This window comes from Lacerta agilis, chromosome 10, assembly GCF_009819535.1.
Source record: "Lacerta agilis isolate rLacAgi1 chromosome 10, rLacAgi1.pri, whole genome shotgun sequence".
Taxonomy (NCBI): Eukaryota; Metazoa; Chordata; class Lepidosauria; order Squamata; family Lacertidae; genus Lacerta; species Lacerta agilis.
Genome location: NC_046321.1, coordinates 34,542,602 through 34,554,833, shown reverse-complemented (window position 1 = coordinate 34,554,833; position 12,232 = coordinate 34,542,602). Strand labels below are relative to the sequence as shown.

At 42.0% G+C, this 12,232-nt stretch overlaps 1 protein-coding gene across 1 annotated transcript in view; it reads left to right on the top strand.

The window, feature by feature from the left end:
* The window catches only part of CRADD (CASP2 and RIPK1 domain containing adaptor with death domain), a 30,667-nt gene that overhangs the window by 974 nt on the left and 17,461 nt on the right, over positions 1-12,232 (top strand). The window contains exon 2 of the mRNA XM_033162734.1: positions 1,141-1,439. Coding sequence (XP_033018625.1) covers positions 1,142-1,439 — 298 coding nt within the window. The 5' untranslated portion in view covers position 1,141. The remainder of the gene's footprint in view (positions 1-1,140; positions 1,440-12,232) is intronic.

Here is a 12,232-nt window from a genome sequence, read left to right as displayed (position 1 = left end):
CTGACCTCTTCCGACTCACACTGGGGGTCTGGACATACCTCCAGGGCTGCTAACAGTCACACAAAGCAGCAGGTAACAGTATATATGCTATTATAAATAAAGCATAACAAAAAATGAAAATATGTGAAAGCAGGGATAAAAATCAGCTCTGTTGACCAGAAGCATGTTAAATTAGGACAGTTTTCATAATGTGTCAAAGCATCATTGCTGACGGAGCAGACCTACAGCAGAGAATTCCGAAGTTTTGGTGCCACGGTGGAAAAGGCCCTGGCCTGCGTACCCAACCAACTGAGCCTTTGCTACTGAAAGGATATGTAGCAAGCATTTGCTGAAGATTTTGGGTGACAGAATCAAATGGGGAGAAAGTGTTCCAAGTACCCTAGCCCAAAATCATAAGGGTTATACAGGTGAGCACTTGTGCGCTGAATTTTCCTCTGAGACAAACCAGAAACTGGTGAGGCTGGATGAGCTGTTAAGTCACATGGTCTAAAACCAAACAAACCCCAACCACAATCAAAACTCTTGCTTGACACCTTTCGCACCTCTTTTTGAAGGCAGCCCCATGTTACAATGTGGATGTGATTCTCTTTTCCTTTTTTTAAAATAAAATAAAATATGGAGATAGGTTACTATACCAAATGGAGTTTCTACCCTATTTTAAAGTGTCGGTTATCTTTGGGTGGGACCAGTCCTAAATGTGAGTACTGTATGTCTGATTGTCTGCTTCATGTAAGATGCCTTGATAACTTAAATCAACAAAAGATGCAGCCTTTCATTAATTTGATGCTCACATACTTTTCAAAACACTCTCGGGCTTTAAAAAAATAGGCTCCGGCCCTGGCTGGGCATAAAAGGCGCATTTGGAAAGCAAAGGACCTGTGGTGGAATCCACTTCACGAAATAAAAGCTTTCAGTGCTCAGAAGGCACCCCCCTCCCCAAATAAAACCCCTACATAATCCCTGTAAGTATAACACAGACAAATAATAGCAATAATCTAGCACCCAAAAACCTGAATCTACCTTGGAAAGCATTTCTGAAAAGAGAAAAATTTGGAAAGACAAAGGACATTGGTGGGTGCTGCAGTCTCCACAGGTGCAACATATATAGCATTTAAGTCCTCTCTGTTTATTTTCCTTCAGGATGGATGCCAGGGACAAGCAGGTTCTGCGCTCGTTGCGCCTGGAGCTTTGTGCGGAACTGCTGGTGGAGGGCCTTGTCATTCAGTACCTTTACCAAGAAGGCATCCTGACAGAAAGCCACGTGCAAGAAATAAGGTCCCAAGTCACCAACCACAGGAAAACCATGATGCTCCTTGACATCTTACCTACAAGAGGGCCCAAGGCTTTTGAGTCTTTCCTGGATTCCTTACAGGAGTTTCCATGGGTGAGAGATAAGCTTGAGGCAAAGCGCAATGAAGTTATGCTAGTGACACTTGATGGTAAGATTTCAAAAACTATTATTGGGTTCATTCTTCCTTTGATCAAAGAGCTGCAATGGTAGAATTTACAGCTGGAAGGAGTGGACAGGGCTCCTATAATAGATGTGCAGAAGTGCGACTTTCAGTAAGTGCACCTTGCTGTGCAAAGAGCACAAGAGCTCTGCCTTCTCTTTCCATTTGGCACTACAATCCTACATGCGTCTACTTGGAAGTAAGTCCGCTTGAGTTCAACAGGACTTGCTCCCAGATAAATGCATAGAGGACTGCAACCTTAGTCTGTTAGCTGGTTATTTTCTACATTGTTGTTTTTGTTGTCCGCCGCCACTTGTCATCTTCTAATTTTTAAAATCTTAACTGGACTTTTTTATTGTGTTGCAGTGTGTTTTTGCTTTTCTGACTTGTTTTTTGTGAGCTACAGTTGAAAGACTGGACAAGAAGTTATGTTATAAAAATAAATATTCAGCCATGTGAGCCCGCACTTGCGCTTCATCCCCTTGGTGAAATCTAGGCTGTAGTCAGCCTATGTCATTTGTTTGCAATGTGGAGTTAGCTGTTGCAAAATGTGATCCAAAGTCTAGAGTTTTGAGTAGTCAGCTTGCTTCAAAACACATGTCCAGACTGGTGTGTGTGTGTGTGTGTAAAATCCATTATCTATTTAAAGGGTTCATTTTCACCTTATAGGGAATCGTATGTGATGTACTGATAACTTGAGAGCTCTCTAACTAACTGCCACCCCAGTTAGGCAACCCAGGGCATAGAGGCTAATCTTGCCTTCAGCCTAGTCTATGCAATTTTCTTGTGTTGCAAGAGTTGTGGGTTGAAGCTTTGAGGAAGTGGCAGCCAAGCAGCTACAGTACTGTAATGTAAATGGGCCTAGAAGCTGTTGGAAGTACAGTGGTAACTTTTGAAGATACAGTATAGCAAGACAAATGTATGTTTAAAAATATTGAGCTAGGGAAGGATATACTATACCCTCTAGATCAGTATTTCCCAAAGTGTGGTACACTTACCTCCAGGGTTGCACAAAAGGGTTTCAAAGGGTGTATGGTATCTGCTAGATAAAATAGTATCATAATCATGTACCCCTATTGAGAGTTTATTCTTACTGGTGTACCCTGACCACCAAATTATCTTTGCCTGAGCCCTTCTTAGACAAAGATAATTAGGTGGTTGGGGTACACCAGTAAGAATAAACACTCAAAAAGGGTACATGATTATTGTAAGTTTGGGAAACACTGCTCTAGACAAATGAGGATAAAAAGAGATTTAAGGCAGACTTGTGTACATTGTCATTCTAGATTATGTATTACATTTCTATCCCATCTTTCCTCCAAGGAACTCAAAATGGTCCTGCCCCATCCCATTCTATCCTCACAACAACCCCATGAGATAGAGACAGGGATTGGCCCTGTGAACTTCATGGCTGAGTGGGGATTTGAACCTTGGGCTTAGTCTAGCCAGGGGCATAGCTAGCTGCTCCAGCACCCAGAGTGGCGGGGGTGCAGCAGTGATCCGCCCGGGGGGCGGCGGCGCAGCAAGCTGGACGCAAGCCCCACGTTGCCGTTTCGGGCAGTGCGGGCCCCTGAGCCACCGCGTCACTCCCAGGAGAGACACATGGCTCAGGTGTGCTGCAGGCTGGGCCCCGCGGTAAGTACTGCCCCCCGCGGTGTGCCATTTTGTCACCCCCCTCAAGGATGACACCCAGGGTGGACTGCACCCCCACCCCTTCCTACACCCCTGAGTCTAGCCCTCTAACAGCTACACCGAGCTACAGTGGAATTGATTTTACAGTTGAATTATTGTCTCTATTTGCTTGCAAAGTAAAAGGCATCTATATGAATGAGAGTCATCATAAACTTTTCCTCCTGAGAGATGACTAATTCTCATACAGTAAAATGAAGGGAGGATGGAAAGGGACAACTATAGGGTAGCACTGTATAATAGGGTAGAGACTGTATAGTGATGGGTTGCTAAACTTGGAATTTGTGGGTTTACATCAAATATGTTGTATTCCTTTTTTCGGAGGAAGAATGAGACATGGGGAAAGGGTTCTGAAGTTTTGCTTACATAACTGGTAATTTTCAGACAACTGCTCATTTCTTATTATCTGATTTATATACATACACATACTCATCCTTGAAGATGCCCTTAGCTTAAAGTCTTGGGATCTCTTAACTTTAGGTTTTATCTTGGGCTAAGTGATCCAATGTTGGGACACGGGTGGCACTGTGGTCTAAACCATTGAGCCTAGGGCTTGCCGATCAGAAGGTTGGCGGTTTGAATCCCTGCGACGGGGTGAGCTCCCGTTTTTCGGTCCCAGCTCCTGCCCACCTAGCAGTTTGAAAGCACATCAAAGTGCAAGTAGATAAATAGGTACCACTCCGGCAGGAAGGTAAACGGCATTTCTGTGCGCTGCTCTGTTTCGCCAGAAGCAGCTTAGTCATGCTGGCCACATGACCTGGAAGCTGTCTGCAGACAAACGCCGGCTCCCTTGGCCTATAGAGCGAGATGAGCGCCGCAACCCCAGAGTCGTGATCCAGTGGCCTCAGACTCATCACCCTAGTATACTATTACTGTGGATTGATGAGCTTGGATGTTCATGGTTACTATGTTTTCGATCATCCCTGTTGAAGGAGAAAGGGCAACTTATAGTGGATAAGTGTTTATGTTGTTTTAAGGAGGATAGTTACATTTCAGTAAGCGTTCAGGAAGGCCTTTTGTGATAGATTTAGTGGCCAGTCCATTTGTCTTGTTTCGGTAGAATTGGGGTGGTGGAGGGGGCAAGCAGCAAAATGTCTTTGGCCACCTCCACTGACAGTTTTCTAGCATGGATGTTAAATCAATACTCCATATTTTTGGGATAGATTTATGAACAAGGATGACATAATCCTTAACAAGTTTCTGTTACACAGTCCTTGAGGTTACGGAGATTGTAACCTTGAATTACTTTCAAGTGATGTTTATGGGAACATTTTTAATAATAAATAAATAAATAAATAAATAAATAAATTGATTATTTAACTTAGAATAATTTATTTCCCCTCTGTCTCTGTTGATGTGACTCTTCATAATTGTAAAGTACGGCTAACAGAGTTTTCAGCTAGGTTTGGAGTGTTCTCTGGTCTGTATTGATGTTGGTCAGTTATCAGGCCTGGCTAAGAGTTGGGAGTGGGTGGTTGTGAATAGGCTGGGGCAAACAATAGGCCCCTACTATAATCCCACAGCCTCTTCCTAGTCCCATAGCCATAGTTAGTGCCCATGCCTGTGTTATTCTTGTACAATTTTTTTGGGGGGGAAGAGTAGGAAAAGCCTAGTTTGTTTATATTATTTTCTTTTTCCACTACGTGGGACACCTTGTGTTTGTGGACAGAAAGGTAGTTAAATGCGTTATTCAGTAACTAATCTACTTCTAATGATTTGTACAATCCCTGTTGCAACCCAGGGTTAGCCAGCTGGCAGCATAGAGTGGGAATTTACTACCAACGCAGTTTAATCTGGCCTCTGGTAACCCCTATGTATTGTCCAATTTCACCAAGGTGGAAAAGAACCTCATCAAAAGATGTGTACATTTTAAAATGTTTCATCTTTTTTACTGATGTCATGTGTGCAATGCGCAGGGAGCCCAGCGCAGTGCAGATTCCTCTCTCGAGCTCAGCAGGAGTCAGCCATTGAACTGCGCCACGCTGGGCTCCACGTGTATGGCATCACATACTCACGACCCATGTCCCACGCATGATGTCACGCAAATATAATGCACGCTGCCGCCCCACCCAAATCTTGTACGCAAGACCGCCCCTCTGCTTCCACCTAAATCTCCTTCCTGGACAGCTTTTTCCCCAGCCGCCTTAAACACCATCATGGAGGGGGCCCCCTGTGTTCTCGGTGCTCTTTGCTCTGCTACATGCAAAGCTCATCCACTGCCACACCTGCAGATGGAAAGCAGAAGTAGAGCTGTGTGTCACCAGCATATTGCTCACAATGTACTCCAAAATTCTGGGTAATCCCACATAGTGGTTTCATGTAGATGCAGAATCCTGAGGAACTACACGTTGAAGTCTCCGCAAGGCGGAAGAGCATGCCCCAAGCATCATTCTCGAAGGGCAGAACTGGAAAAAAGCAAATGGGGTGGCTGCTTATCAACCATCCAGCGTCCCTTTTCTCTCTCTATCTACCCACCAAGCTTTCATGGTGTAATATACATTTAGCAGTTGTTGTGCAAGCTTCTGGTGAAGCTCAATTCTTCTCTTCCGTTTTTTATTTTTATAATAATTAAGAAATAATACTTCCTGAGTACCCCAGAGCTGGAAGAAACCTTAGAAAGTAAAGTACATGGTATAATTTCAAATATAAAATAGTTTTTACTTGACTCTGTTTACAAAATTTGCACTGTAATTTTATAAAGTATGTACAGTACTATGGAACGCTCCTTACCTGAGTCTTCGTGTATCTGAAAGTTCTTGTCTAGATTCAAATCATTCATGTTCCAGAGACAGCATTTCTGTTATAATGTACCTTTTGATTATTTATTTGACTTGGATGACCTCCCCAGGCTATTTAGCTAATAACCCCACATTTTCTGGACTGCAATGTGCAATCTGCTTGTTAGCTTCATTTAGTAACAAAGCTTGGGCAACTCTTTGTGGATTGCTAATCTTGTGGTTTTAAGTACTGGAAGAGTTACTAGGGTCTGTTCTTACAGGAAGGCTGCACGTATGTAGGATTTGGAAGCAATAGCTTTCTATTGCAGTCATGGGAGCCAATTCCTAGGGGCTGTGGGGGCTTTGGCCCCCACAATAAAATATTTGAGGGGGCTTGGCCCCCACAGAGTTGATGGGCATTCCCATTCAAATGGTGTGTGCACACTGCATCATGTGATTGATTATGTGGGGCGGGGCTTACCTGGGCCACCACAATATTTCATTCAAGTTGGCACGCCTGATCTCAGTTGTTCCCCAGCAACTGGTATTCAGAGGTATGCCTCCACAGTTGGGGTTCCCTTTTGCTATAGTGGCTGTTAGTACTACTAACAACTACTTGTGTAGTTCCCCTTCAAAGCCACCTATTAGAACATATTGTTTGGCTGTCTTGGCTTCTTGATGTATTTTTGCATTTAATGAAGGGTCTGACTCTGTTGGGTGTTGCAGCCTCCTTTTGAGGCTCTGAATAGTCGACAAATGCATGTACACAGTGTTTTCTATTTTAATTATTTTCCTGGAAAAACTCAAGCAGACTGCTGCATATAGCAAGAGAGAAATGCTGTATGCAGAACATTATTCCATCCCAAAAGTTTGAAAAGGAAGGAAAGATTCTGATTTTGTACCTTGCATAGAGTTAGTATAATCAGATTCTATGAGGGATTTTCAAATGTTGTTCTAACAGCTGGGCCTGTTTGTTGAAGTGGGACAGATATGGGATTGTTTTATTGAACAGTTTGACATGCTTTGTAATTTTATTTTATTTTCTTATATAATTGTATGTGTTTGTATGTTATGTAGTGACCAGGGAGAATTTTCTGATGAAGAACAAGGTATACATTTGCAACACCCATGTATGTAGCTATAGATCAAGGCATTCTTTGAGAACAACCACATGTAAATTGTATTACATAAGTACAGTCATACTTCGGCATCCGAACGCCTTGAGAGTCAAACATTCTGGCTCTCGAATGATCGAAAACCGGAAATGAGTGTTCCGATTTTTGAATGTCTTTTTGGAAGCCGAACATCTGGTGCGGCTTCCGTTATTTTTTCCAGTGCACCTGCACAATCGGAAACCAATCGAAAACTGCAGCTTGGTTTCCTAACGTTTCGGAAGTCGAACAGATTTCCAGAACGGATTCCATTCGACTTCCCAGGTATGGCTGTAATTGTGCTCTGCTTAGTCAGGTTATAGAAGACCTAATGTTACAAAATAATATGTACAGTATATTGTTTCTGTGACTTGTAATCTACAAACCGTTCCACACCACTGCATTAAAAACCAGTTTAGTTCCATTACAGTCCGTTGAATTCGGAGCGAAGACTGAGAGGTGAGATGATAGCCATCTTCAGATATCAGATGGGCTGTCAACATGGGTGATGGAGCAAGCTTGTTTTCTGCAGTTCTACAACCTGAACCAATGGATTCCAGTCACAAGCAGTGAGATTACAACTAAACATTAGGAAGAACTCTATGTTGGTTAGAACTATTTGACAGTGGAACGGAATAGTTCGGAAAGTGGTAGACATTCCTTTATTGGAGGTTTTTAAACAGAGGTTTGTTGGCCACCTGTCAGGTTTTTTTTTTAGTTGTGATTCCTGCATTACAGGGGTGTTGGACTAGATGACATTTTGTGTTGCTTCCAGCTCTACAGTTCTATGAGTCTAACTTAGCTGGTTTGAAATTAAATGAAGTTAAAGTACTTGGCTTTAAGCTGATGTTTGTGAGATCAGGCGGTCCCATGTTTATATGGGCAATTGTAGAGGAGATTTCTCCCCCCCCCCTTTTAAGGTATGTGTGTGATTGTTCAAACAAGAAGTAGCAAGAGGAAGTGGGATAGCTGTGCAAATCTTTATTTCAGACTACCTGCGTTTGTGCCGTGCTACACAGTAGGATTTTGATTACAACAAAATTATCTCTAGGGTTGGCTGAGAAGGCCCCAAAACCATTTCAATCCTGCTTCTGACATAATGGATGTATTTACCTTGTGAATAATAATAATTTGTGCCAAATACTAATCAACATCACAGCAGGATTACTTCCTTGGAGAATATTTCTAGTGTGGGCAATCATGACAAAGAAATATAACCGTCCAAAAGCCTCTGCATAAAATTTATGATTATCAGGAAAAGCCATGGTTGTTGGCAGGAAAGTGGAGTTCTTTCTAGGAACAGCAGACTGTTACATGATGTGTGTTTCTATAATGTGGAAAATGTGTGCTATGGAATTGTGTTTTCTAGGATTGCTTTCTTAGTTAACTTCTTTCCAGAATCTTTTCCTTTTCTCCTTTCTGAGTTCCACCTCTAAACCCCATTTATATAGACAAAGGTTAAATGCTGAGAAATAACACATAGTCCCTGTACATAGGAATCTTGACACTGGTGAAAGCTTCTATCGGAAGAGTGTCTGTTTACAGTTGTAGAACAAGCAGCTGTATTCATATTTGCTTTTCAGTTTATACAGCCAGCAGCATAAGAGATGAGTTCTCCGGCTGTTAAGCCAAATAAAAGGAAAGAACTAATGGTATCTACGAACACAAGGGAGGAGTAGTGGGTGGTGGTGTTTATAACAGAGTGACTGTAACGAGGGGAATATATTTCCTAATAACAAGCATAAACCGTCACACGCAACGTGCCTCCACTAGCCCTGAACTCTGATCTGAGTGGCCTTTCTGGATCACTGATGACGTAGAAATGCTTCTACAGTTGTTGGAATCACTAGATGTTGGCTCAGTTCCTCAAGTTTTAATCTGGAGATTTGTTGTTGTTGGCCAATTGCTTGTAAACACAAATGTGAGTTTCTATTTCTGTTAATAAGATATTTTATCTTATTTGGGAACCTTTGCTCAAAACATTATTTAGTACATGTTTGTTTCCTTTTCTACCTCTGCCACATTGGATATCTATATCTCAGAATAGACTATATAACGTGTATCTTTCTATTAAAAGCATGTTTTCTTAATGTTACCGTTTCCGTTCCCTTAATTTCTTGTTCCTTTTTCACTGCTACAGTTGCACATGAGGTAATAAGCTCATACCCAAATCTGATTTGACTTTACTCATACAATCATCTCTGATCCTTTTGGGATGGACAGCAGAGAATGGAAAGGATCTAGTTCCCTGTTCTTCTTCTTTCACCAGATTCATCCATAGAGCGGTTGAATCTGCAGCACACAGATAATATCCCTCACTTCCAAGAAAAAGAAATCCATTTATGGCAGGCACCTGTTCTAATAGTGTTATTAAAGCAGCAGATGAGACTGGAAAGTTTTGACATAGATTTCAATGTTGTTTTTTTATTACTACGTAGCTTACAGACAAGTTCCTGGTACTAAATTATTCAACAAGTCAAAGTGACCCAGTGGATTTCCTTCCCATCACTACTTCTATTATTTAGCCTTTCCCTAATGCCAGCAATGCTAGACTAGAACGTGTCTGGTTTGTCTTTCATGGGTCTGAATACTTTCCTTCATTGTGACCAGTATTTATTTCTTGGCTATTTTTCTATTACCTGTTGGCCCATCTCTACCAGCTGATGAACTTTATTGAAGGAGTGGTATATAAATGCCAGAAGTAAATACCAGGTGGCTGCACCTCACATTCTGAGAGGTGCATCTAAGTTCTTTGCAATGCTGGGGTGCAGTTCATAGGTTGCATGTGGCTGCACACGATTCTCCATGGTGATGCAAGGAATCTTGTGGTGAACCTTCCAAACTGGAAGCCCCTTCATGGGTGCCACTAAAACAACTCCTTGGGTTGTTTGTGCAGATGGCAATCTATAGAACTGCAGAGCAGGGGTGCCAGCTCATGGGGGCCAAGCTGTTCCCCCTGCCATGGAAGGAGGCCCATTGTGGGAGAGGAGCAACCATGGCCATTGAAGCAGTGCCATGCTTGGCTCTATGCTCAGCCTCCTCCTGAAGATGCGACATCATGCACATGACATCACACACACATCACGCATCACACGGGCCTCCTAAATCTTCGGCACAAGCTGCCGCCTCTGCTGTAAAGTTTGAATATTACTGCAAGAACTATGATACAACATGGGTTTTGATCAAGAATGAGCAACTCCCACTCCCATCATCTTAAGCCAAGGTGGTCAATGGCCAGAGATGATGGGAGCTGTCGTCCAAAAAAAATCTCAAGGGCCACATGACTTATTCAGAGCAAACAATGTGTTAAGTATGATATTATTAAAATGAAGGGATGCTTCATACTTCAAAGCTTATTCTTCATTCTGGAGTGTTATGCATCTCTCTCTCTCTTTCCCCATACATGTATCTCAAATGTCCTCATAATGTCACAGCATACATGCCTACAGAAAAGGTCCTAGTTTGTGTGGCGCCCACTGTGCCAATATGAAGTTTGAATTGTTTTTTGTTTAACTCGGAGAGGGCTGTGCCTGAAACTGCACATACAAAACTGTGGGGCAATATTTGTTTTGCAGCTGCCTTTACTTTCCTCTTGATAAAACAGAGGATTCATGTTTCCCCTTGTGCTGTCAGTCTTCTGATCTTTCTGAATAATAGTTATGGAAATTTGCCTTGTAGATTAAGTGTAAAATATGTCACAGATCTGAATTAACCAGCAGCAAAAAGTCGATGTCTATCCCTGTCCTCTCAGAAGAGTGCTCTTTTTCGTTACTCAGGCAGCCTGGAATTTGTGGGGGTGCTCAGGCGGGGTGGTGGGAGCAAAGAGGAAAGGGGGAAGGAAGTTAAGGAAGAGTGAAGACAGAAAACACACCTTGCCTTCTCAGCACCCTGAGACCTTCCTCTGCTGTGCTGCAAAGTGCTAAAGGAGGACTGCTAGCCTTGAACAGTTTTCATGCTTTTAATACTTGTGAATTTTTGAAGCGAAAGTTCCAGAGGTCAAACATCAGTGACAATCCCTAAATGTTCCTAGGGAAATTAAACCCTTTCAGGCTGGATCACAGAACTGTACTGTTATGGTTTATAGCTTCAGCTCAACATCTATGGCATTATATTGCTATTAACTGTGAATAGCTGAGTTCTTCAAGTTTTGCAATGAAGGCATACAGTCTTGTTGCAGTATTTCATTTTAATAGCAACCTTGTCTCACTAGATCGAAGCGTTATATTCCTCTGTTTGATGAAATTTGGCTTCAGTTTTATAGAGGTTTCTTTCTTCACAGCACTTCATTTTCATTGTTAATTTTCTGCCTTTGATTGCATTTTTTTGTGTCTTTAAAGCCTCATATATCTCATAAGTAAAGCACAATATTTTGCGAAAAACTATTTGAAATTTAGAGTTTTTCACTGTAGCTATGCATAATGTTTTTAATCCCTATATACTCAAAAGCAAGTGGGACATGTCTCTGGCCTGAGGCATCCTGTGGCAAAAGCACACTCAAGGATTTGATAATTGCCCAGTTTGTGCTCTCATCATAACATATTGAAGCTCATCAACTGGCACCAGCTCCACACCAAATCATATTTTACTTGTGTTAAAAGTAAGACAAGTTTGTATTAGGTTCCTAAGGTGAGAAAATGCCTTCATTTATATGTGTGCTCAGGCAGAAGAACATATGCCACATCTTTTGTATCACATCCTTTTTATTCTTCCTCAGTTCTTTTGATACTGCAAATTAATATATCATTGCTTTCATACAAGTGACAATGTGCAGGGATGTCTTCTTCTGAGAATAACCTGCCCCCTCGCTAGTCTGGCACAACCTTTTCTCTGTCACAAAGAACATTCTTCAAAATAAATTAAAAGGAGATGGGTAGTGAGTGAAGAGCTTGGGGCTTATCCATACTTCTGCTTGTGCCATGTCCAGAAGCACAGTCTGAATGGTTTTCTGCTTGACCTGGGCTTTCTAGGCACAGGTCCGAGTGGATTCCCTCTTGCCCTACTCCTTTCCAAGGAAAACCCACTCTTTAGCAATAGATCGGAACAAATGGCAATCTAGGGGAAACCCAAATTGTTGTTGGCTCCGATTGAGTGCTAAAGAGTGTTTTTCCATGAATAGGAAAACAGAAGACGAGGAAGTATGAATAAGCCCTTATTTCCCAGAGTGCAACTGCAACGCAATTGGCAGATTAGCTAACGGTATATCAAATATTTCGTGTTTTACATA